At 38.6% G+C, this 27,032-nt stretch overlaps 5 protein-coding genes across 5 annotated transcripts; 2 read left to right on the top strand and 3 right to left on the bottom strand.

The window, feature by feature from the left end:
• Nucleotides 1-1,172: 1,172 nt before the first annotated feature.
• AK88_02586 (uncharacterized protein) lies at nucleotides 1,173-4,040 on the bottom strand (the record flags this gene model as incomplete). The annotated part of the gene is made up of 1 exon (XM_012480211.1): nucleotides 1,173-4,040. One exon carries the CDS (start codon nucleotides 4,038-4,040, stop codon nucleotides 1,173-1,175), a length of 2,868 nt encoding a protein of 955 aa, XP_012335634.1.
• A 3,234-nt stretch (nucleotides 4,041-7,274) lies between these two features.
• Nucleotides 7,275-8,913, top strand: AK88_02585 (26S protease regulatory subunit 4; the record flags this gene model as incomplete). The annotated part of the gene is made up of 2 exons (XM_012480210.1): nucleotides 7,275-7,323; nucleotides 7,619-8,913. 2 exons carry the CDS (start codon nucleotides 7,275-7,277, stop codon nucleotides 8,911-8,913), a joined length of 1,344 nt encoding a protein of 447 aa, XP_012335633.1.
• Nucleotides 8,914-9,675: 762 nt separating this feature from the next.
• AK88_02584 (uncharacterized protein) lies at nucleotides 9,676-11,075 on the bottom strand (the record flags this gene model as incomplete). The annotated part of the gene is made up of 7 exons (XM_012480209.1): nucleotides 9,676-9,788; nucleotides 9,968-10,019; nucleotides 10,193-10,276; nucleotides 10,362-10,407; nucleotides 10,516-10,620; nucleotides 10,723-10,844; nucleotides 10,947-11,075. 7 exons carry the CDS (start codon nucleotides 11,073-11,075, stop codon nucleotides 9,676-9,678), a joined length of 651 nt encoding a protein of 216 aa, XP_012335632.1.
• A 1,235-nt stretch (nucleotides 11,076-12,310) lies between these two features.
• On the top strand, nucleotides 12,311-13,525 carry AK88_02583 (uncharacterized protein; the record flags this gene model as incomplete). The annotated part of the gene is made up of 1 exon (XM_012480208.1): nucleotides 12,311-13,525. One exon carries the CDS (start codon nucleotides 12,311-12,313, stop codon nucleotides 13,523-13,525), a length of 1,215 nt encoding a protein of 404 aa, XP_012335631.1.
• Nucleotides 13,526-14,506: 981 nt separating this feature from the next.
• AK88_02582 (uncharacterized protein) lies at nucleotides 14,507-25,405 on the bottom strand (the record flags this gene model as incomplete). Its single annotated transcript, XM_012480207.1, has 1 exon — nucleotides 14,507-25,405. The coding sequence occupies one exon, from the start codon at nucleotides 25,403-25,405 to the stop codon at nucleotides 14,507-14,509; it is 10,899 nt and encodes a 3,632-aa protein (XP_012335630.1).
• Nucleotides 25,406-27,032: the final 1,627 nt, after the last annotated feature.

Raw genomic sequence — 27,032 nt, 5'->3', positions numbered from 1 at the left:
AAAAAAAAAAAAAAAGTCGGTGTGTATATATAAATAATGGTCACTCTGTCTTTACCATAAAAATGGATTTTTTTCCTCATAATAAAAACTATTCGCATTAAATTGAGGCCCAAAATTTTGTTCTTAAATGTATTTTCACCCTTTGGACAGGGGCATATCTGTTGTGTTGCCACTCTCACGGGCCATGCAACGGGATAACTGCGCGTGCAGGAATTGATGCATGTGCGATGTTGTTTGTACGCATGACTTCACGTGAAGGGCAGTAAATTTATCAACTATCTATATAGAACCTCCCGTAAATATTGCAACGCCTTTAATGGAGGAAAAAAGGAGGAACAAACAGATAGACGCACATTTATGTTAAAGGGTTCCCCATGCGAAAGATGCCAATTTGGGTGTAACTCCGCGTTGGACTTTCCTCATCATGGTGTTTAAAAATTAAAAAATAAAAAAAGGATTAATTAAAATTTGCATTAGTTTGAAAAAAATATCAAAATAGGGGTTAAACCCCAACTGAGGAATAGGGTTGACGGAAAAATTGTCTTAAGCGTCACGACTACACGAAATTGATGGCGAAATGGCAGAAGAATGACCACCTCTTGGCATGTCCGTCGCAATGCAAACCCCCCACCACGACAGTTTCCCGTCTACCCATTTATAACCCTATACAGTGTTGTAATATTAGAAGGTAAAAATTTTGTCAATGGTTGCACAACACATATGTTTGCTCAGGCTTATATACATATGCATATGTGCATGTAAGTTGACACGTGTACGTGCCCTTTATGTTAAGTTTAATTAAAAAAAAAAAAAAAAAATAGGGGCCCGCTGTGGAGGAGCGCGGCAAATATAACCATAAGACGATAAAACCATAAAGCGATAAAACGATAAAACTAAGCGACGTAAAATGGAAAGTGAAAGAGGACTATAAACGAATTAAGTCTAACGAATTAAAAAGTCAAAAGGTGATACCATATGCTCGTGTTAAACATTCGGGCAAGGCGCTGTGACAAAAAAAAAAAAAAAAAAAAAAAAAAAGTAAACGAAGAAAAGTGAGAAGGTAACAGAAAAAGGAAGATCCGAATTTCCATTCGCGAACGATAAACGAAAGTGCACACACATTCACAATGTAAATAATTGTTAACAAATGCGGTGCAAACGCTGCGAGAGACTTAAAAAAAATAATAATAAAACATGTAAAGGACACAAAAAACTAACGTAGAGGTAAAGGATATGATGAAAACATAATCAGAATGCAAATGAAATATATTATAATCATAATTATCTCCCATGACGAAATTCATAATGTGATTGTAGTTTACAGGAATGTAGGAAGTTAAGAGCAAAGAGTTGGTCACAAAATAGAGGCCCATTAATTCGGAAATTAACAAAATCCACATATTTGAAAAAAGTTTAAAATAAAAAGAAAAATAAGTCGATATCTGCATAACCTGTTGTAAAAATTTCTTCATGTTAATTGCTACGATGTACGAAATGTACAATAAAGATATATATGGCCCATAAATTATGGCTATATTATATTTTATATTAAAAAATAAACATAGTTTTTCAATAATCTTGGAAAAGGGATCCCGTATATATATTCTTATAAATATAATGTTCAAAATGGACATAATAATTTTATAAATGACTGCTAAAAACATGACCGAATTTAAAAAGACATTAATTTTTCCCACCAAGCAATTTTTATTCTTTTGAATTTCAAACTTCCTGCTCAATATTGCATTTAACGAATAATACATACTCGTATTTGTGTACACAATATTTTCTATTTCTTTTTTTAATTTATTGTAATTTTCAACGTCTTGCATTTTGCGCATTTCTTCATTACACGAGTCATACATATTGTGCTCTTCATTTGCCTGGGTGTCGTTCCGTTCGCTGGGCTCGTCCTTCAATTCGCTGTCATCAATGCTTGCTTTATTTTTTACGTGGAAATTCTTTTCCATTTCGTACAAAAATTGAATGCGCTCCATTTTTTTCTTTTTGTCGTTGTACCTGGCTGTTTCGAATTTGTTCACTGGGAAGCTGATACTTTTGAAGAAGTATACTTTGGTGCCTGCCCTGCGCGTGTTTGGCGTCTTGGGCGTGTCTTCCCCGTATTCTCCTTCATCGCGGCTGCGTTTATCCTTGTGCCGGCTCCCGCCGCTATCGCCGCCGCTATCAGCACCACTACCACTGCTGCCGCCACGACCACCACCTTTATCAGCTTCCGCATCACCACCGCTGTCGCCTCCACTCCCCGTGCGACTGGGGCCTTCCTCCTTGGAGGAGGCGATGTCACTGTCAAACATTACATTTAGGGAAGCGTACTTTCTTAACTTCCTATCCTCAATCACATCCACACTAGGTTCATCGTCAGACGAGGCGTCATGACTTTCGATAAAGGAATGAGGGCAACTATTTGACCTCTTCAAAGGATGCACATTATCCTTATTTATGTTTTTATAGAAATAGTTAATAACAGTTGATTCATGGTCGCTGAAATTTCCACTTTTCTTTTTATTTTTTGGTTGTTCAAAATTGTGCGTACTTAATCTCTTCTGTTTCTTGTTATTTGCTTTGAAGTTCCTGAGCTTGTCCTCCAAAAAGGTAAAGTCGGTGGTTCTCACTTGACCGCCACTATCTACATATTTTAAGAAGCTACTATTTTTAAAGGTACACATATTTTTTAATCGGTTTGTAAAGTTGACAAGGACGGAAGATTTCTTCACAGGTTTTTTTTTTTTTTTCATTGTGGCAGTTCTACTTCGCGCATTAAATCCTTGTTCACTATTTTTTTCGGATTCCTCTTTGAATGGAAACTGCTTTTCCACATATCCCTCTGCATTATTTTTTTCTGGTACTTCCAACAGGGGAGTATTCTTAGCAGGAAGGCCATTCCCCCCAGGAGATCCTGCCTTTTTCGCATCATACAGAAATTTTGTTGAATGTATGTCAAAGTTACTTTGCAACCTTTGGAGTTCCTCCTTTTTAAACATATAATTAGTGAAGTTAATTAATATGCTTTCTTCAATATTATAAATTTGCATTTGTATTTTCGGAATATGTACATAATAGACAAAGGTGATAATGTAGTCGTAAATAAAATACATGGAGGATATACCTGCGACTATAGAATTGGTCGTTACTCCAAGGGCACAGATATTTATGAGGAGCTCTCCGATGACGAATTTGTACAATAACATTAAGTAATGTAGAAACATAAAACAAATGATTCCTATAAAGTTATAGATTCTGTCAATACATCTTCTAAATATAGATTTTTTTTGTTCCTTCCTTTGTCCCCCTTGGCTTTGCCCCTTGTTGTAATACCGATGGAAGTCTCGAAATGCGCTGGAGTAGTAATTAAAGCATTGTTTCCTCCTTTCTAGTAAATAAAAAATGGTTTTATTAAAGAATTTGTTCTGATTTTTCTTCCGCATTTCAACGTTCTTACTATACAAGAGATATTCCCTTATATTGAGCGTGTTATCATCTGCTATAACATAATTGTAATTTTTTTGGTAAATCATATTTTTTAATTTGTATAAACTTAGCCATAGAAGTGATAAAAATATGATACTTCGAATGAGAAAAAAATGCTTTTTTATTTTTTTGCTTATTCCATTTTGCTCCTTATAAATGGCACTTATTTTTATATAATATTTTTTTATCAATTTGATGTGTGAGTGTGAGTTAAATTCTGGGGACAGGATTTCCTTGTAATTACTCGAGTCAAATATAGTGTTGATGAACTCTACTGGAATAACTATATACAGCAAGAACACTAGGATACATATGTCAATGTGCCAAATGTACGTAATGGTACCATTGGATACTATATTGGATAATTCAAAAAGGAAAAGGGAAAATATAGACATACAAACTAAAAAGGTTATGAAAAAAATGTTTTTATTAAATTTATTCGAATGATTTAAAATGTCTAAATACCTCAATAAGTAATAAATGGACACCTTGTAAAATATGACATGTAGCAAAGTCATGGCTATTATTTCACACACCAATCTTATATTCATTTTATTTTCGTTGAGGGCAAGCACAAATTGGGGGGAGGGAAGGGGGACTGAAAAATGTGGGGCTCAAAACGCATCATACACGACTCCTACGGGTGTGCATAAACGGGTGTGCACGCCAGGTAACTCCGCATGCCCCAGATATCCGTATATATGTGCGTATATATACATACGTGCGTCTGTACAGCCCATGTTTTAACGTTAGAGGTTGCGCGTTTCACGTTACGCACATGTGGGTTAACACACTCATGGACATGTCACAGTTTGACAATTTTTACACAGCCATAATTTCTTTTTTCTTTTTTTTGTCTGTGAAGTGAAACGGTCAGCCACTGTGTGGGGTTAAAAACACGCGCTGTTAAGTGTAAGTACGGCAACGTGCACATTCCTCTGCGTGTGGACACAAAAAAAATATGCGCAGATGCGCAGAAATGCTAAATGGGGAAAATTACGAAAAGGAGAAATTTAAACGCATTTAAAAACTGTCACAAGAGAGCTGTGCGCTTACGAGATTTTAGCTCTGCTGGTCAGCTAATTCCACAAATGGACACAGGGAAAAAAAAAAAAAAAAAAACTACAAATTTTAAACACACAGAAAAAAATATATTTTGCAAAAAATTTTCTAAAATTTTACTAAAAGGTTATAAAAGAAGGTTATGCAAAAAATGCAGCATAACGCAGTGTGGGGGAAGAACAATTTATGACTAACCATTTCTAACCAAAGGACGAAATTACACAAATGCTTTAAACACATATATTTACACAGGCAAATGCGCGCATGTGACACATGGACTATACAAACATACATACATTATGAATGCGGACATTTACGCAATTCTCCCATATTGTTCCAGTCCATTGTAGCGATATATGCTATTTTTTGCTTCGCCCTTTTTTTTTTTTTTTTCTCCTGCTTTTAGTTTGTAATTTGTTTTCATATGCACATTCTGCTGTAATGTTATTTTTTATGTGAATTTTCCAAATATTTCATTTCTGTTAATCGTTTGCGTGCCATGTATACGCTTTGAAGGGGGAACATCAAAAGGGTTTAAAAGAAATATGCTATATGTGCAAAGCGAATAAAAAGATAATTAATGGCATTATGTTTTTAACACACCTTGTGTAAGAGAAAAGCGTATGTACAAATTTACAAATCGCCCCAGGGGGACATATAATACATTCACAGACGCAATTGCACGTACGCATTCAAGTGCGCAATTTGAATAATTGTAAAACAGTTACATAGGAAAACACATAATCACTATAGGTATGACACATTTGCTTATAACAAGATTGTGAAAAAAAAAAAAAAAAAAGAACAATGAAACGGTTCCCTTACTAACGAAAACGTGTAAAAAACATTTATCTCATCGCATATACAATTCGTCGTTACCCATGTGGTTACTTCCTTGTGTGACAGTTGCATCAGTTTTTATGTGCTACATAATGGCAAATAATGTCTGTTGCGATTCTCGTACGAGAATGGAAAAGAAAAAAATACAATAAGTTTAAGCAAAACTTAACAAAGCAACAGGGTTGAATGGGAAAGAACAGGGAGAAAAAAAAGGAGAAACAGGAAGGAGCATTACTTTGGTTATACTGAAACACCTAGTGGTAAAACATATATGCAAAAAAAAAAAAAAGAATGAAAAAAAAAAATGCAACCAAGCAGACTCACATTATAGCTCGTTCTGAGAAAGTTGCTCTCAAAGATGCAGCAAAAAAAAAAAAAAAAAAAAGGAGTAATGTTTTTTTGTTTTTCCCTTCTTACAAACGCTGTAATAACATCAGCGAGGAATTGACACACAGCACGCGACATGCTAAGGTATCATCAAAAGGTTGGGCGGAACACAAAGCATACCCTCACATGTAGGTTCGAGTGCACGTATGCAAGTATGCGTGTACATAAATATCTGCGAAAGGTATGCATTAAAAGTTCACCAGGGGAAAAAAGCCGACGGGGAAAATGAACACATAATTGTGTAATCATGTACACAGATTAGATTAAAATGTCTTGGCCATGCGCGCAGCAAACATGGGTATGCATAAGTATGCTTGTTGTACGTTTTTACTTCAAACACGCCTATGTGAAACGTACACATGAGTCCTATGCCAAGGCATAATGGTGGTGGTGGCGTATAAATCGGAGTATTGCTTTTTTTTTTTTCCCAAAGATCATATTGCAACGCGTTAACCGCGCGCACGTGAAGTGGCCATAAATGCAGCGCTTTAAGTTTGCTTGGCACGGTTGGGGGCAAGCACGCGCGTACAATGCGCAAACGTGCGTACGTACGTAAATTAATATATACATTGTATATTTATATTCATATGCGTGCAGCACAGGTGAACTATACATGTGCACCGCTTAAAGGGAAGCATTTTTTTTTGGAAGTCTCCCCTCATTTGCTTTTTTTTTTTTGTTTTTTTTTTTTTTGGCTGGAGGTACGGCCTAGCAAAAATACTCGTCCTTGTGCCATTTTTAATATATTTATATATATATATATATTTTTTCCCTTCGCCAAAAGAACGGAAAAAAAAAAAATAAATAAATAACCTCTTCTTAACTCATGTAAACGTGCATACATGTACGTGTACATATTCACAAATACATGCTTACGTACATTTGTATGCGTAAGCGGATGCATGAACGTGTGAACACAACTTTGTACGAAGGGGTATCCCTTTTGGATGGGCACTTTTTATCGCTCCAACTCTACATTTTTTTGGGAGGAAGAGAAGAACAAATAATGTGTGAGTGCTGAAAGAGGGGGGCTGCCGCTGAACTTGAAAGAGGAAGAAAAATACTATCGCATAAAGCGTAAAGATTAAACAGAAACGAAGAGATAAAAGGGAAAGTGAAAAAACGCACGAGCAACAGCTTAAGCGAACAGCTGACCAAATGTGAGTACAAATTTTGCGCATCGAAAAAGGCACAATAAATCGGCATGAACTGCTTATGATAAGAACGCGTACCAACTCTATTTGTACACACGCCCGAACATTCATACATAATTGCCACACCGTGCGCATATATTTACAACTTTTACTGCATCCCTCTTTGCTTGTAATCACTTTGCACCAAATCCCCACGTGCTACATTGTAACCCAGAAGAACAAGGCACGAGCAAAAGGGGAACACACGTGCCGCATTTATACACTGAAGTGGAGCATATAAGTGTGTATAGCTTCATATACAACACCACCCACATGCACATACTTTCGTAACTCTTGGACACCATGGGAAACATGCAAGGTGGAATGAACAACAACCCCTACGGATATTTAGGTAAAAAAAAAAATATATCTTTTGTGGTAACTGCGTCGATGCGAAGAGGGGACGCACATGTGGGGATTTTTACTATGGTTTGTAAAATCGCCCTGTGGGCGGAATGCTACCATTATTTGCAGGATAGAGCGTTTGTGTGTATATCCCCACGTGTATGCATACTGTTACCCCCTCAACGCCGTGTGAGGAGTAGAATTTCACCAAAAAAAAAGCGCCCCGTAAGTGGGGGAAAACACGTACTTGTGTGGAAGGCACACGCAGTAATTACTTCACTTTTTTCTCCCCCCCCCTTTAGGCAAAAAAGATGATAAAGATAAAGGAAAAGACAAGGAAAAAAAAAAGCTAGAAAGCGCACCGCCCTCACATATAGGCAAAAGAAAAAAAAAAAAAAAAGGAGTCACCGGACATTCCAAATTACCGACCGTGACCCCAAATACAAAATGCAGATTAAAACTTTTAAAGTTGGAACGAATAAAAGATTACCTCCTTTTGGAAGAAGAATTTATTACAAACCAAGAACAAATAAAAACGACGGAAGATAAAAATTATGTTAAACTCAAAATTGATGATTTGAGAGGTTCTCCAATGAGTGTTGGAACCTTGGAAGAATTGATTGACGAAAATCATGGAATTATTGCCACGTCCGTAGGACCAGAGTATTATGTAAATATACTATCGTTTGTTGATAAAGATTTATTGGAGCCAGGATGTTCAGTTCTTCTAAATAACAAAACGAACAGCGTCGTTGGTATATTGTTGGATGAAGTGGACCCATTAGTTTCTGTTATGAAAGTGGAGAAAGCTCCTTTAGAATCCTATGCCGACATTGGTGGGCTAGAATCGCAAATCCAAGAAATTAAGGAAGCAGTAGAATTGCCATTAACTCATCCTGAGTTGTATGAAGATATTGGTATTAAACCACCAAAGGGAGTTATATTGTATGGCCCACCCGGGACCGGAAAAACTCTCTTAGCCAAGGCTGTGGCGAATGAAACATCAGCAACTTTTTTACGGGTTGTAGGTTCAGAATTAATACAGAAATATTTAGGAGATGGACCAAAGTTAGTTAGAGAAATGTTTAAGGTGGCGGAAGATCATGCACCTTCCATCGTTTTTATTGACGAAATTGATGCTGTTGGTACGAAGAGATATGAAGCGACTAGTGGAGGAGAGAGAGAAATTCAAAGAACCATGTTAGAACTACTAAACCAGTTAGATGGCTTTGATTCCAGGGGAGATGTTAAGGTCATTATGGCAACTAACCGAATTGATTCACTAGACCCGGCTTTAATTCGACCAGGAAGAATAGACAGAAAAATACAGCTACCAAATCCGGACACAAAAACCAAGAGAAGAATTTTCCAAATCCATACAAGCAAAATGACCATGTCCCCAGATGTGGACTTGGAAGAATTTGTCATGTCCAAGGATGAATTATCCGGTGCAGATATTAAGGCCATATGTACCGAGGCAGGGTTGTTGGCTCTGCGTGAAAGAAGAATGAAAATTACGCAGGTGGACTTGCGTAAGGCAAGGGATAAAGCACTATACCAGAAAAAGGGCAACATCCCCGAAGGGTTGTACTTGTAACTTTCGAGGGGCTGGTGACACCTCTAATTAGTTTATGCATTTTGCTCTCCATGTGTACGACCCCCTAGCCATTTGCTTCTGTGCAACTTGTGCGTTTATGCACTATCGAGGAGGCATCGCGGGAAGGACTTACATTTTTTATCCCTCAATAAGTAATAAAGCTCTCTGCTCGGGGAGCGTCGTCCCCCCACAAATGCCCCCTCTTCTGCAGGGTGGAGGGAACCATACTAAGTAGTGCACTCCTTTTATAAAGAGTTTTGAGTTTTTTTGTAACGCGGATGTAGCAGTGTGTTTATGCATATGTGTATGCATCAATATAGACACATATTTACGCACATTACGTACTCACAAATGTATTTTTTTTTTTTTTTTTTTCGCCTAAAAAAGAATACAATACAAAATTATACCTTTACGAAAAAATGAAAAATATTTTTAAGACTAACTTTGTGAATTTTATATGCGCGACGAATTTGTTCATAGGAATGTGAGCACGATGAGGGAGAAGGGGGCGATGTTGAGGCGTGGAATCACCGGTGTGTGTACATGGATACGTGCACGATATATGTATTGTTTCAAAGGGGGAAAGGGTTACCCTCAAATTTAGCAGGTGGTATATCTCCCCTTTTTATACATAACACAATAACAACATTCTTCATTCAGTTCATTATCTTCTTCTCGATAAATCCATCGAGCAGTTAGCAGTTTTTCGATGCACAAGTGGGAACAATGACAACAGGCATGCTTATTTGAAGCATGCTTATTTCAAGCCTGTTTGGAATCCTTGGGGTTCAACTGTGTCTTATCCTCGAGGAACTGCTTAACTTGGCTGTTCAGAAATTTTGCGTGGTTCTCATTTATCAGCAGCAGTTGCCCTTCTGCACGTGAAAGTAGTTGGAAGGATGGAGTGACATGGTGGAGGGTTACTTATATATGAGTGAAGATAGGTATATACATAAAATGTGGGTGCACGGAGGGGTCCGTTTCGTGTGCCCTTTTAACATATGCACCATCGGGGATAAGGTGCTTATGTTTTTTTTTTTTTTTTTTTTATAACTTGGTAGGAAGAAGTACAGCACGGCCAGCACAGTATCGGGGTGAAAAAGGTCCTGCGGGGAAAAAGGCAGTTCAACACTTTTTTAACTGGTATCGAGTAAAGAGAGCAACAAAGGTAGTTGTCCAGGTGGCATTTGTTAACTGTTGTCTTCCCAGAAGGGGCAACATCGAAACGTCTGCAGTTGCGTAGATTAACAGTGTATGGGGTTGGTATAAATGATATAACCATGTCACTTTTGTATTTTTTCCTCTTCACTGCGTCTTGCTGCTCCCGCAGGGCGCTTATAAATGTGTGCAAGAAATAGTCCGCCTGCATGAAAAAATAAAAATGTTCCTCATTTTTACACTACATACAGAAAGACAATTTTTTTTTTTTAGGCCTGTCATCTTCTAACCAGGTGAATGTTTTCGTGGGCATAGAATACCAGGGTGTAGCAAATTCTGTTAAGGTGGCGTGGAGATATTAAGCGACTTTGAGTAAGGACGTGGATGCTCCGCATAGGGGGGTGATATCCTCCCTTCGAATGAAAAGTCAGTTAGACACCGTACTTGTTCAAAACTTTCCATAGAACGTTAATCCTATTTTTGAAAAGGGAGGGATCGACAATTCGGAAGAAACCCTCTCTGTTTATTTTTCCTTCGTCATTGTTATTCCTATAGGGAAGTAAAAGTATGCACACGTGTTGAAATGAGAACGTGCACTTGTTGCACTTTTATATAGCGCTTGTTTTTTTTGCAACTTTTTATCTTCCCTACTTTGAGAGGAACGTGTCCAGCAAATCCAAATATTTCTCCCTGTGATTCTTTATCGTATTATCCGTTTTCTCTTTTTCATTTTCATAGTAAGTTATTTCTTCAAGGACTCTTTTAATAATGGTCTATAAAAGGGCGTTTGTGCAATTTGGCAGATATTTGTGTGTATGGAAATTGTAACTTTGTGAGGGTTCCGCAAGTGTTGTGACTTTCTTGCAGTGTCATACCCGTTGTCTAATGCAGTCGTCTTCTTCTCCCTCCTTTTCATCCTCCTCAGTTTTCTCTTCATCGTAGTAATAGCTGAAATAGTATTTCTCTTGACATTCGGACGAGTGGATTATTATTCCATACACCATTTGGGGGTTATAAAGCGGCGTAAAGAAAATAAAATTTTGCTCACAGCCGGCGCGTATAATGCGTAGTACCGCGTGGAGAGCATTGACAGGGTGTACAATAACTTGGTGAACATGCAGAGGGATCTGCTAAGCACACACTGGGGCATACCTCTCAACAGGGTAAAATGCAAAAAGGGGTACTCCTGCGGGGGTGGTGGCTACACCTTATTTGCACATGCAAAAAAAAGGGAAAAAAAAAAAAAAAAAAACGTGCATATATATATATTCCATACATGTGTATCCCCTTGGGGGGTTATGATATAGCAATTTTGTAGGTGCATGACCGGAGGAGCATTTTTTGTTCTTTTCCCCCTCACATTCATTACCGCTTCGCTAAATGGCAGCTAACACCATTTATCCAAGTGCCATTTTGGAAGCACTGTTGAGGTCCTCAAGAGTTCCCCCTATTGCTTCGCTTTTACACTCGTGCGCACATGTAACAAGCCAGTAAATATGTACTATATACTCTTATGCATACGACCTGTTGAGCGATTTTCCCTCTTCTGTTGACACGAAGCAGGGAGTACTCAGAAAATATGTATTACTAAAGGGGGAAGTGTATTTCCGTTCATATGTGTCAATGTAAAGGCGCCTAGTTTTACTCCCCTAGGATCTTCAGCCAGTCAAAGGCAAGAATTGAAGAAAAGGAGTTTTTTGTATTTCCCTTATGCACACCTGAGTGAAGCACAATTTTACCCCTTCTAAATGAGCCAGGTATTATTTCCCTGCCCCTTCCTATTTCACTGTATGGTGTTAAAACAATAGACTGTTCATTTTGTAAAAATCAAAATAAAAATTTTAGCAGTTGATTTTGAATGATTGTTCCTTGTGTATGGTGTAAAGCGAAGGATGCTTCTATGGAGAGTATAGTGTGAAGGGCAGGAAAAAAGGAAGCATCACGAAGAAGAAAGGCGATATAGTTTTGACAGAAATATTTAACCTGTTTGCTCAACTGTATACGTGTGTGTAGGGTTGAATGGTAGTTGGTCAGAAACTGGTGAGTTTTAAGAACAGAGGGGTAGATTGAACAACTGTGGGATCGTCGGCAGAGAAGTATTCCTATTTTGAGACACCCTAGCTGGGGAGAATAAGTGAAGGCAGATCCGCCAACGCGTACGGACACGCAGCGTCCACCGCACCGTCACTGCGCACCAGCACACTCCTTGCGAGATTGAACGGCGAGGCAGCCATATATTATGACCATTAAAGGATTTGTCCAATTTGTGAACAAGAAAATTCCGAGCACGATAAAAAAAATAGATGACATAAAAAGCTTCACAGGAAAAAAGTTTATAATCGATGGCACCTTCTTTATTTACAAATTTATGTACGTAGCATGGAAGCATATAATTAATGACAAAAATCGTGAGAAGAGATATAAAGCTAATGACCTGACGACACACATTTTGGTCAGACAGTACATCATTAAAAAGAGCATCGAGCTGCTGAAAAACCAACATGAGTATTTTAAGTCCTTAAAAATTAGCACACTTTATATTATAGAAGACATTGGGGCCAGGTATGAATTGCAACCTGTGGATTATAAATGTAAGAAGCATGTGTGGAAAGAGAGAGATTCTCTGAGGAAGAAGAAAAATTTGTTCGACATTTTGAACGTGGATGCATCCAAGGGGGGTGGGACGAGGAGTGGGTACTCATCAAGTGGGGACACTCCGAGTGTAAATTGTGCAAGTAGTACCAAGGGAAGCGGCGAGATGGGATCAAGCGGAAACGCAAACCCCAATGCGAATCCCCCTAACAATGCGAACAAACCCTTTGGGGAGCATAAGAGCACCATCAGCAGCATGAGCGAAGGAAAGAACCAGAAGAAGTGCAAAATGGAAATCATTGTGGACGAAGATGGTATTCACGATTTGTTTAAAAAAAATATTTTTATAAAAATTAACTCCAAAACAGCCAACGATATTTACAACTATTTGTCCCTGGAGAATATACCAATCATTATAACAAAAAATGATGCAGAGAAAGAATGCGCAATTCAGTGCTCGCACGAAACAGACATTGTGGTATCAGACGATACGGACGCATTGGCATTTGGAGCCCCAAATTTAATACGCTTTATTATGAATAAAAAGAAAAGACATATAATAAATAAAGATGAATTACTGAATGAGTTAAACATAAATTACGAACAGTTCATCGATTTTTGCATCCTTTCAGGGTGTGACTACAGCGCTAAAATACCGGGCATTGGGCCGGTCAAAGCACATAACATTATTCAGAAGTACAAAACGATAGAGACCTTTTTGGAGTCCAGTGCTTTTAACAAGTATAAGAATTCTAAGTTGTTCAATCAGAAGCTGAACGGAATATGCATGTCGCTTAGCGATTATATTGTTAACGAGTTTACATATGAACAGGCACGCAAGGTGTTTTTCAACTCCTATTGAGGCGCCTCTGCGGGTGGAAAAATTGGCTACACGGGCAGAAATTTTTGTCACCAGTTACACTTTTAATAATAAAACTATTTTTAAAATACATTGTTTTAGTGCAGAAGCTGCACCACCAACCATTTTTTAAATCTTCAAATTGTCACAACGGCACTCCATTTTTAACAACTTCATCGTCGCTGGTTGTCTTTTTTTTTTTTTTTTTTTTTTTTTTTTTTTCTTTTTTCGCACGCTTATTGCGATTGCTTGGGAAACATCTCTGCGTAATAGTGAGAACACTTTTAAGCTTCACATATTTGAGTTATTTCTCGCGGGAGGATTCCCTCTTCTTTCGCGTTTTACCTATGCGGATTATGCCACGTAATTATAATCCACTTCCCTTTCCCCGCGCCAACATAGGGTGAAGGGAAGATGCCTTCTACCAACTACTTAAATTAGAAGCTGTATAACGCAATTCTCGCCCTATTGGTGGTCTCCGCATGAGTAGTACCCCAACGTAAAAGGATGCAGATACTTATGCAGACACATTTCTTATATTCGCTAAACGCGAAACGGGTTTCTGTTTTAACAAGTTAAACGAGTGTACACGAATTGGCATGCGTACCTACGCACACGCGGGTGGGAGAATGTGTAGAATTCGGGAAAATATAAAAATTAAGGACAAAGTTAAGGAATAATTAAAGGCAAAAGTAAGGGATGAAAGGTAACAACGAAAAACAAAAGTTTTATTTTGTTAAAAAAAAAAAAAAGGAATGCAAAAAGGGCCACACACAAAGCAGCACGCTGAGAGTGGCAAAAACATAAACATTTAAAACTTTAAATTAAAAAAAAAAAAAAAGGGAACAAAAACATATGATAAATAAAAATCTAAGCGTAGGCCACAAAGGAGCAAAAACACCCTTGCGGGCGCACCCCACCGTCTCTTCTTCATGCACTCTCTGTGTGCTATTCGAATGTTCCTATGACAGGGGTGAAACAGCATCAGCTGTTGAGACAGCTACTGCAGTACCAGTCATTTTCCATATCGGGGGGATTGTCAATGGAATACTTGCAGCAGATCCAGTGATACCATTTTTCACATTTGTCACATCCAATCCAATTTAGTCCATCCGCTGGGGAACCGTCACTGAGTTCTTCATAGATGCATTTGCATACTGGACAATAAATTTGTTCCTCCTTTATGAGTCCGTCATTTTGTATCATCTGTAGTTTTTCCTCCTTCAATTGATTTTGGTTCATTTTCAGGAGTTCCTTTTTGGTACCTTTTGTCTTTTGCGTAGAATATTTGTCCTTATTGACGATAAGCTCGTTCAGATGGTATGCCGTGCTGTTCATATTGACATCAAATTGAGCAGCAGCACTTGGGTTCTGGTGCACATGGCTGCTACCTATCTGTGTTGACTTCATTAGGTCACTGGGCGTATTAAACATGTTGGTACTAAAATTGAGATTTTCAAAATTATCCTCATTATTTCCGTTTTTATTTTTTCGATATTTCCTTCTTTTTCTTCCATCCCCTTTGCTATTCATGTCTAGGTTGACACTATACAGATTGGCATCATTATTCAGAAGATTTTTCTTTGCCATTTTGTCATTCGGGTGTAGGAGATATTTCTTTCTCTTTCGTTCTAATTGATTATACTTATTACTTTTTCCCGAAAACATCATTTGTGGATTGTTTTTCGCATTTGCAAAATTGCCCACTTGTCCAGCGTTTTTCATGTCCTCACATTTGGCATCGTAAAAGGGATAGGTATTATTAGGGATCATATTGCCATGACCATTGTAATAGGGCATCATCATCATGTTTTGGTTTGGAGGAAACTTTCTCGATTGATTATTATAGCTATTGTTCATTATGTTGTTAATTTGGGGATATGCCCTGGAGTTAAAAAATGAAACATTTTGAAATGAACGAAGTTCTTCTGTTTCATTTTCTGACAAGAGAGAGACTGCGCTTTCTGTTACATTGTCGTCAACAAATGAGGAATCATTTTTGAATCTTGCATTGTTAGTTGAAGTAGCAAAATGATTCTTTCCAGCATCTATTTCCATCTGCAGTGCGTTACGTTTATCTTGTGGTAAGTTAGCATTATCTGTTGCACCTTTTCTTCCCATGAGGAGCTCAGAAAAGTGGTTGGCTCCATGACGTGCATCCTCTCCCTGCATGTTCCTCTGTGTGTGAGATGATGTTTTAGAGTGATGTTCAATTAGGAACTTCAAATCTTTTTGAAAAAAATTTTCGCCGTTGTTATCATGAGTACGACCTGTGTTGTCCTCATTGTGCATGATACCCGCCGCCATATGCTCCTCATGGAGGTCGTGCGGTAGACCTATTTTTTTCTTGTGACTTCTTTTAATATCATTCGACAAGAGATGAGTAGCTTTCCTCAAAACGTTCAGTTGTGTCCTTTCGAAAATGGTATTGATGCACGGATTTTCCTCTATCTTGATTGGCTTCATCAAATGGTTAACGCAGTTTTTATTTAATTGCTTAAAAATGTAAGTGCCCATTATGAAATTGTACAAATGATTAAAGGGGTAGTCGAGAAAATTCTCAAAAAAGAACAGCTTATTTGTGTTAATAAAATTTGTTAGTGTGCTTTTTTTACATGACTGGAAGGTGTGTTTAAAACAATAGGCTTTCTTAGGATTGTAAATATCCACGCGACCAAAAAAATTGTCCATTTTGCATCCTAACAAAATTCCACAAGAAATATGAAATGACATATCACAATCTGTGTTGCTACATGTGATAACTATTCCATGCTTAATTCTGCAGTAACTACAAACCTTTTTAATTGCTCCAGGTTTCGTTTCGTTCATGTTCTTTTTGCAATAGGCTGTATTAACATATTCTAAGCATTTGGGATGGACAAATTGTAGTTCCTTTTTGGCCTTATCTTCAAAGCAGTTTAGGAATCCATCTAATCTAGGGCAATACATACAGAAGCCTATTTTTCTTTTTACTTGAAAATATTGGCACCTCGGACATACAAACTCGTCATCGTTGTCGTTCCTTTTGGCCACATCGTGCGGGTGTTGTTGTTTTCCCTGCTCAAACTTTGACGATACGCGTTGGTCCGTAATTTTGCCATCATTAGATTTTCTCCTGTCCTGGGGTTCGTCTCCATTTTGTGCAGCCTCTTCCACGTTGGCACTCGTCGCACCACCTTCCATGGGACAAACTGCCTGCGCATCCGCACCAAATGCTTCCGCATCAACATCTACATCGTCAGCAGCATTTCTGCTTCCATTTTGTTTTTCCCCGGATTGGGCCCCCTCCGCTGGGTCAACAGCCAATTTATGCGTGTCATTGGCAATAACCGATTCTCCAATTTTATTTTCACCATTTTCATCTGCTGGCGCTACGTTGTTTGCGCTATAATTTATGGTGGAATCTATTATCGCTTTTTGCTTGTTTTTGCTTGGTCTTCCCACTTTGTTGGAGCGAGTTGTGTTTCTAACGCGTTCCGTCCCTCTCACAACAGAGTGGGTGGGTTGCTTACATTTCACCCCCTCGTTGAGATAATTCTTAATAATGTCGATATTCATTCTGTGGCAACAGAAGTAGCAAATGAACACATTGCACAGGGAGCATTTTTTCAATACACTAAGGGAGCCTAATCTACGTTCCTTTTTATTCTCCAGATGTTCTCTCAAATTAGATCCGCAGGTGTTGTAGTTGCTATTTTCGGGAGTGTTATTTCCTCCAATTGTGCCTCTAACAGAATCGCCCTTCTCCGTAATGTTACTATTTCCTCCTTCCAGCGCGCATGTGTCTCCCCTGGTTCCGGATTTCTTCTCATCCCTTCCCTTCTGTGAGTAACTCGACTTGGATAAGCACACACTGCACAACATTAAATTTTTATTATTCATCAAGGAGAGGAATTGAAGGAAAAAGGAAAAAAAGGCGTCGTCATTCTCATAATTGGAACTGTTGATGTAATACTTCTCTAGGATAAGTTCCGACAGCCTCCTCAACTGGAAATCGTTAAAATGAGGATACAGTAATAAAATATTTTCAAAATTCTTTAATTTTTTATACTTATCGCTTAGTATGATGCTGTTCAATTCTTGTAAATCCTTATGCATGTATAAGAAATCATGAGTCAGCAATTTGAGGAGGGAATCTTCATCCAGCATGTTTTCGTTGTATATATTTTTGAAGCTGCTTATGCTTATAATGTTGTTGCATTTGGTGGTGCTAATTTTGTTTATCGTTTCTAGGTCGAATATATCGACGGTCGTCTCCTTCGTTCGGTTCTTCTCCTCCAGTTCGAGGAACATTTTCCCCTGTTCCTCATCCGCATCGGGCCCGTTAGCAATTGCGAGCGATGTACTGGTCGGTTCATTATCCACCCCGGTGGCTTCCACCTCGGGGACGGGGATGCGCCTTTTCACCCTGTTTGAGTCCAGCACGCCACTCACCACATCGTTGCGCTCCTTGGACAAGTGCTGATCAAACGCCTGGTACAAATCATTAAAATCTTCCATAACGCCTATATTGGTCTGTAAATTTTGGCTGTACTTATCATAGTTAAAGTAAACAAATTTTTCGAAAATGGAAAGAGATGATAAGGATAGCAAGTTGAATAATTTCATGTCACTAATTTTGAGGTAGGACTGCAAAATGTATGCATCAAAAACTTTGGACATATTTACTTTGTCTTCCAATTTATTTTTATTAAATTCTTTTTCGCGAAGGATTTGATATTTCCTTAAAATTTCTGTCGGTGCTTTTCTCTGCGAATGGTTAGAGCAAAACAGAACTAGCTTATTCGATTCGTTCAATTCGATGAGATACTTATTGGATGATGTGGCACAAGATATGTGGTAGTACTTAGAACAGTCTGGAATGTTACACTTAATTATTCCTGTGTTGTTTGTCCTCAAGCATAGGGAGCATTTATACCTGGTCTTATCCCTACTGCTAATTTCAATTTTGTCATTAATTACACAGTTGCTTATTAATGCACAACGGATGTGACACCACTGATTTTTATTCTTAGTCCTCTTGATGGGACCTCCTCCCAAGTAGAAAGAATCAAATTCGCAAATACAGCAGGTGGGTATTTTAAAAATGAAGGAGAAATTCTTACTGTAGTTATACTTCAAAAACAGGTTATTCTCATCCGTGTCGTTTTCATAAAAAGGGAAATTGCGGTTGATAAAGTTGGACAAATCGGAATTCGTTTCGCTAAAATATCTTTGTGCAATAAGTGTTTTATCCTTAAGACTCATTTTTATATCTACGTCCTTGCAATCCTCTGGGGGACGGAACTCCGGCTGGATCATCATTCCTTCGCTGCTATTCTGATAAGCATACTTGTTTGCGTCACAGTCCATTTCGCTCTTAACCTGGCTACTAGGATTAACGGGGTGCACATTCTGGTTATAGGTGGGGATGCTAAGGAGACCATTATTAAGGCTCAAACTGTTACACGTGGGTTCCAAATTGTTGTCCTCAGTTTTAGTGTTGTTCTTATTCATACTAAGCATCTTAATTTTGTTCAATTTTGTGCTTCCCAGGGGTCTTCCTCTTTTTCTCACAACAACAGGTGCATTACCATCATTTGTGGTGATAGTGTTGTTTTGGACATTCCCTCTTTTGGCTCTTAATCTATTTCTCCTCTTTACTTCTCTCTTGGATAATTTACTATGGCTAGAATTTCTATCCCTCCTTCTCCTATCTCCCTTTTCCTCCTTTTGCTTTTCTTTTTCATTCTCCTTTGAATCATCTTCATCACTTTCTTCCAAATTTTCGTTTACAAGGAAAGGTTCCTGTCGGAACATTTTCAGATGTTCTGGGTTTATTGCGTTCACCTGGGAGGTGCGCATCACCTGATCATAGCCAATGAGGTGACCACGATTGTTACCAATATTAGGGTTACCTTCTTCTTTCGCTCCACCCTGGACAATTACTTTATTCACAACAATGCAATTGAAAAATATTTTGTATTTATACAAATGGGTATTCTTCAAAACGACATTCTCGAAAAAGGCATGCGAGTCCTTAATCTCCACGTTGTACTTATCCTTATAATGGGAAACATCCTTGTCGATATCAAACAGGAGGAAAATTGATTTATGTTTATAAATCTCACTGATGGGGTGGTTCTTATTTATGATGATTTCCTCCGGGGGGATATATTCCTTTAATTCTTTTTTTATATCTAAGGAGGAGTTACCAAATTCATCACAAGATCTGGATAAATATTCAATTTCTTTTTTTTTCCTGGGACCACTTAAATTTCTGATAATTTTAAAAGCGGTGGAATCTTCGATGAACAAAATTTGATTCCTTAGGTAGGAGCATAATGGGCAGATCCATTGTTCGTCGTCCGTATTCTTTGCACCCTCTTGGTTGGCACTATTTTCTCCCCTTCCACTTGTGGTTGTCACATTCATACCGTTCATCATGTAGGATGGGGTGACGGTGGTTATGTCTCCCCTCTGCAAAATATTGCTCTGCATATTTTGAAACTCATTTTTGATGGTACTTTCTAGGGGATCGTTCAAAATGGTTGCCTGATCCTGCTCTTCATTTTTTAGCGAATTCATGTTTTCCATCTTCACATTAATGTTACCTTCTTCCCCTCCGGACGTTGGATTCGAATTATTATTCGCTTCCCCGTTGTGGGTGTCGCACTTATTCATTTGTTCGCTAAATAACTGTCCTGCAGCCTCCACTTTGACTCCGTTCTCGTACTGATCGCTGCACGGTGTTTTCATCTTGTCACCCTCACCTTGCGCTTCCCCATTTTCATTATCCGCCCCGACCTGGTCACATGTGGAGACAGTAAAAATACTAACGGAAGAATTAAAATTTATGTAACAATCGGACAGAAGCGACTTCATTATGTTCAGTTTCACCTTCTTGTGATCGTTTCTCTTACTTGCACTGTTGGCAGCCCAAACGGGGTTTTGGTACTGCTTACCGCTTACCCCCTCTGATTCGTTTTTGTCCGAATTCTGTGAGCTTCTCCTAGGAATGTTATAATTTTTAATATTCCTGGAGCCGGTGCAAAATGAGTGCATGGGTGTGTAACAGCAGTCACAGAAAACTATGGGGTTATCTTCCCAATCCTCTCCTAAACTGCAAATATTACATAGGGCCTTTTCAGTCCAGTTATTTGGTAACTGTGAGCTGTTGTTAATTAATATTCTTAACTTTAGCAAATCTACAATCTGCTTGGACAAGGTATAGGTATGTTTTGTGTTTAATTTATTTTTTAAATACTCATTGATGTAAAAGTTGATCATTTTGTCCTCGATGGAGTACCAGTACTTGTAAGGCTTCTTCTTTTCGTTCTTTATGCTATCTAGCAGTTTGGTCAGAATTTTCCTCTGTTCCTTTATGTTGTGCACATATCGGGAAAAGAGCACGCATATTTCCTTATTAATGTTTTTCATGTTTTTCGCATTCTTCTCGTCATTCTCATTTTTTAAGTTCTTCTCATTGGTGTAGTCCACGACTGCACATCCACTGCTCTCCCCCGGTAAGAGAATTCCTGCGTCATTGCTGCTTGCCCTCATGGCGAATTCCGAAGTAGCTCCATTGTGTATCTCACCAAGTGGAGAGTTGTTATCACTGGACACACAGCGTGCCTCTTTGTCCTGGTCATTGTTACAATTCTGCTTCAATCCAGAGGCGGGGGAAGAGGTGCTCGGCTTCATTTCGTCCACCCCTGAGGTATTCCTCTTCACTAGTTTCTTCTTTCGATTTTTTAATTTGTTAAAATTTATACAATAAGCACGCGCCTTATTCGTGACAGAATTGCTGTTGTTATAATTCACATTCAAAATGTTCTTTCGATATTTGTCCAGGTTTAAATTTGTTAATATGAACTCGAAATATGTGCTCGATTTGTATTGATTTCTTTGCAGCGAAAAAATGGAACTATTAAAAGGCACCGTGGCATTATTCGGGATGGAGAATTTGAATTTCCTTAGAAATTGAAATTTGTGATATCTATTTTGCTTCTTCAATTGTAGTTTTTTCTTATAGAATGATTTTCTCTGACTTTCATGGTAAACACTTTGTTGGTTTTTCTTTTGCGTTTCTTTCGAGTTGCTATCTTGACCCTGGCATGTGTTACTGGGTGGAAGATCTTCCTGGTTAGTAGCTTCTAGGTCTATTTGATTGATCACTGCACAAGAGGCTGAGGCTCCTTCCTCCATGGGCAAAGGATCCTGCGATTCCTTGCTCTCGCTCATATTGCTAGGAGGACAAATTATTAACGACTCTTCCATTTGGCTATTAGCCGCATGGCTAGGCTTATCCTCATTGGTGTCGCTTAAGAGGATAATTTCTGCCACTCCCATGTCTTCGCTTTGTATATATGTATGTTTTCTCTCATCCGTTAAATCTTCTACTTCTGCAATTCTTCGTACTGAAGGAGGGTTCCACTGTGATGCGCCATCAGTGTTCTCTTCCTCAGCCTCCTCACTGAGAGGAAGCTCCTCTACGTCGTCGTCGTCCTCCTCATCCTCCTCCCTGACGTCGCTGCCCGAATGCTCTATCTGCACCTGTACCGATTTACTGGACTCCTCCTTCGCTTCGCTACTATCCACATTATTTGCAGATTCGTCATCCTTATTTTCGTTGTGCGCCTTCTTTAACTCGGCGTCAGTCAGTTCTAAGCTGTTGGTATTGTTACCAAAATTGTATTTTGCCTTTTCTAAATTGTCCAAACATTTGTTCACAAATTCATCTTCTATTTTGTCTACATCATTTGCCTTGTCCTCAAGCTTGATCGTTAGGGAGGCACCATCTGTAATTTTTTTTTTTTTTTTTTTTTTCTTCTTCTTCTTTATAAATTTCCCATTAGGGTCATTACGTAATGATAGGCTTTTTTTCTTCTTCCTAATTTTCCTGCATGCTATCTTCTTATTGACATTTTTAATGTGAATGTACTTGGACTTGGCATTGTTCAGTTTCAAATTTTTTACCTTATAAAGTAAATTTTTATTTTTTTGCTTTTCCCAGTAGGGCAAAATATTGCCCAGGATAATTGGCAAGGAGGCATAATTCTTCAATTCGTCCAAAATGCTGTTGTAACATTTTTCCTTATCTTGCACGGACATTTTAGGGTTCAGTATGTTCCTTCGATCGCCAAAAGTGATTTCGGTAAGCAATTTGGCTAGCGCTTCCTTCTCGTGGAGGTCCTCTTCCTCCTTAAGCAGCTGTTCTTCCTTACCAGCGCTTCCATTCACAATGCTGTTTCGCTTCACAAATGCCTTATCCCAACCGTTGCCCTTTTCTGTATCTCCGGGTTTCTCATCGTCCGTGCTGGTTTTTTCGCTAAAGTCATAATTTTTTGGAATATAAATGGAGATGTGTAATCCGTTAGGCACGGGTTTGTTTTGAATGTAGGGCAGCCTACCAACCCCATCATATTTTTTATTCAAAAAGGGGTTAAAGAAGTTGGAGTCGTGCTTGTTCGTTCTACTGGATTTCGAGGGTGTCGTCCCTTTTTCCATTTGCGATTTGAAATGATCATCGTTTTCGATATTTTTTTTTAACTTTGTTTCACTCCCCTTTTTGGAGACAACTTTTGCATTTTTAGCGTTAAGCGATTGGTCATAAGGATAGCCCATGTTGCGATCACCCCTATGTAGCATCATCATATTTTGGTAATTCATGAAATCGGCTGGATTGTAAAATCCTTTACCATACATGGAAGGAGGGGGAGGAAACATAAACTGTTTACCATACATCATTTCATTTTTGTAAGGACCAATTCCGTTGTTTAAATTGAGTTGGCCATTTGGCATGGGATAATTCTGCATCGGGAATTTATTGTTTCCCTGTTTGTCATAGAACATCGAGGGGTGCTGTTCATGAATGCCATGATTCATATGATGACTGTTCATGTGGAGATGCTCCAAATTCATTACACCTTTATTATTTTGCGTGTTTACAAAATTGGGAATATTTCTGGTCCCCACCTTTGCGGTGCCACTTACATTATTGCTGCTCAAAGTAGTACCACATTTCACCCCATTCTTACCCCCATTGTAGTTGTCGTCTTGAGGGCCATTGAACCCTTCTCCATTATTCGCAGCATTAAACATGCCACTAGTCATATCGGAAAGCGCACAGGGAAACATATTCATTTCTTCACTCATCTTGTTCTCGAATTGGCTATTCATAAGCAAACAGTTGTTTTGCATTTGCATATTTACATTCATGCCCATGTTCATTCCGGCACCAACATCGTTGCTTTTGTGAAAGGAATTGTTATTACCAAAGCAGTTATTAAACATTGCATAATTGTTGCAGGTGTCAAAGCTGTGTGTGTTATTTATAGTGTTGAAATTTTCGAGTCTATTTTGGCCGGTTGGATTGTCCACATGATTCCTCCCGTCGTTGTTGCCCTGTGTTTTCGTGGGGTCCACATTGGCACGGGTCAAATTCTCGCTCAAATGGTTCGCCATGTTGGAGTTAGGCAAGTTACAGTCCTTCTCGTAGTCAGGCAGTTCGCTGCTATTTTCTGTGTTGGCATTTTCTGCGTTTCCATTTTCTGCGTTTCCATTTTCTGCATTCACATTTTCTGCGTTCACATTTTCTGCGTTCACATTTTCTACGTTACAGGGGTGCAGGGCATTGCTGTTGGGGAAACCTACTTCGTGTTCCCCGTTCAATTTGTTACTCATTAAATTGTTTGAGTCATTTGAGCCGTTCGGGAGAATACTCCCATTTGGGCTTCCAATTTCTGGATTGACGCAGGCGTTTGTGTCATCATGGTGCTCTATATTTTTCGCACCGTTATTCTCCTCCTCTTCCAATTTGCTAACATTGCGATCGTTAATTGTGGACACGACATTTGTAAGTGAGGTTTCACTGTTTAGAGTCGAGCCAGCATTTACTTCCTCCAGCTCCTTCCCCATCTTGTTAAATTCAGGCATCATATTTGGTTCCTTGGAGGTATTTTTAAACTGTGTGTAAGTGGACACGTGGTTACTCACATTGTTGTTGACGCCATGACTAACACTGCTGTCTACTATATTCACAAAGGGGGTATTCGCATTCCTTACACTGACATGGTGAGTCGCACCCCCGGGGGGGGAAACGACGTAATCGAGGTGATCCACATTGTTCGGATGCCCATTTCTGAAATTCTCCTGAATTTCAAACATATTGGCATCTCCAAAAGGGGTGGGAGGAGTGGGCATGGGGAGTGCCCTCATGAAGAAATTGTTTTCCTTGACATTATTCGGTTGAATAGGGCTCATATTTCTGCCCATATGGAAAGGGAGTCCAGTAGGATGGCTATTCCTCAAATTCTGATGATGCACAGTATTCAATAAGAATTCATTTCTGGCCATTGGCATAAAGTCGATAATACTTTTTCTTTGTTCAAATGATAAGGCATTTTCATGATTGGTAATTTTTTTATCAATGCCATATGGATAACTTTTTGGATTAAAACCGAAACCATTTTCCTCCTTTTTTATATCATTTGCAATATCCATAAAGGGGAAAACTGCTCGATTATTTTCGTTCCCTTTTTCATCTTGTTCGTTTTTAAAAATGAAGTTTTTATTTTGAGAAATGTAATCGGTAATGTTGGATGTGTCATTATTTCGTTCACTTGGATTTAATTTTATTTTTACTGAACTGGTATAACAGTTAATGTTTTGGAAAATTTTTTTATTAATTTTTTCGTTTTTTATTTTGTTACATATGTAATCCGTGCATTTGATGTGGTCCTCAAAGGCAGAAATTAATCTCTTGTCAAAATTGGAGAAGTACTGATTGTCGATGTTGGTCCAGAATTGATGTTCGTCTACATTTTCATTTTTTATGTTCCCTTCCCTTAGTGCGTTCATCACATCGTTGTTTCTCCTTCCATTATTTCTTCCCCTATCCATTATAAATGTGCATTACATGGGACGGGGTGAAGGTAGGTTGGTGCAAGTCGGAAAGGTTTGCATGCGCGTCCACGAGGTGCTTCGCGAGTTGCTCGGGAAGTTCCTGTTCGTGTGCTCCTCAGCATTCCACTCTTTCCTGCGCTTCTACCGCGATCGTTATAACCTCGTGACACCCAAACGTGAGCATACGTGAAGGCACATGCGCGTTTGCTTACATTCCTGCGTACAAGCGATCAGTTTATACGTGCTTGCACAGATCAGCTGGTTCTGAGTGTTGTCGCAATGCGTGTGCTTCACTCAAATGCAACTACGCATGGACCCAATCCTCGATGCGAAGCTACCAAATGGAACTGTCACATGTACAAGCGCAAACGTAAATGCTGTCGCGCAGGTATATTCACGCTCACATACACCATGAAAAAAAAAAAAAAAAAAAAAAAAAAGGAAATAAAATGAAGCAAAGCGAATTGATAAGATTTGAAATTAAAAATTTCAAATTGATCCCTTTAAATACACACAAAAATGTATAAAAAAAAAAGTGTACATGTTTAAACTCTTAAGAAATAATTCTCCCCTATGTGTCATTATTCCACACGCGTGTATACAACATAGTGTAATATTATTATTAATAATGTAACCCACGTGGGAAAAGCACGAAAAAATTTCCATTCAATACATTTCATGTACTGTGTGAAACACACAGGAATTATATGCCATATGATTAAGCGCAAGTCCCGTGGTATTTACATAAAAATACGGCGATGGGAAAGTGTACTAATGTATAAGTGTTAGGGGCGGTATGTACTCGCGGGGAGGTCGCTGCGAAGTGCGGCCTTTTAAGGTACAACTCGGGAGTACAACTGCTCGATACAATTACAACGTAAGTGCCAAGTTACGGGCTAAGCATGAACGTAACATATGCTTGCGCGCTTGTACATCCGCGAAGCATATATTTACGTAGCATGTACTCGGATAGCGTTATACACGTGTAATGGCATTACATGAACGTGTAGTACATATAAATAAGCGTCATAAATTGGGAACAAAAAAAAAAAGGTTAAATTGAAAAGGGTTAAAAACTGGTATACTTAAAATAAAAAGGGAAATCAACTGAAATAAGAAATTTTTACGTAAAAAAAAAAAAAAAAAAAAAAAAGTAAAATAAAAAGCCGCCAAGGCGAATGTAAAATCGTTTGTAAAATGCATTCAACAAAAACACATGATTAACCATATAAAATCGTAGGCGTAACGTGCATATAAATACGAAACAAAACTGTGCGACTATTTTGGGGCTTCTCTTGGTTCGTACACTCGCATTTTTATTTCCGCGAAGTGTTGCGAAGTGGTAGCTATGCTTACAAAGGGGACCCCATACCATATTATACATGCTTATATATTATGGGTTGTTTGTAAATATTAACGGACGACACAACCTCAGCCCCTTGCCCCTTTCCTCTCTCGGGGAATTCCACTGTCGTTCATGGGGGGGTATGTTGCCATGGAGATGTAATTCCTGCATGCCTTCACACGAAGGCAATCTTCACGTGCCCTACATTTTATATGCGCACGAATGCGGAAGATGTTGAATTTTAAATGATACGCGCGCGATAAGCATTGATTTGTAGGC

The sequence above is a fragment of the Plasmodium fragile genome (genome assembly GCF_000956335.1).
Source record: "Plasmodium fragile strain nilgiri unplaced genomic scaffold supercont1.25, whole genome shotgun sequence".
Classification (NCBI taxonomy): domain Eukaryota; phylum Apicomplexa; class Aconoidasida; order Haemosporida; family Plasmodiidae; genus Plasmodium; species Plasmodium fragile.
The sequence above is the reverse complement of the archived record's forward strand: the minus strand, read 5'-3'. Positions and strand labels throughout refer to the sequence as shown.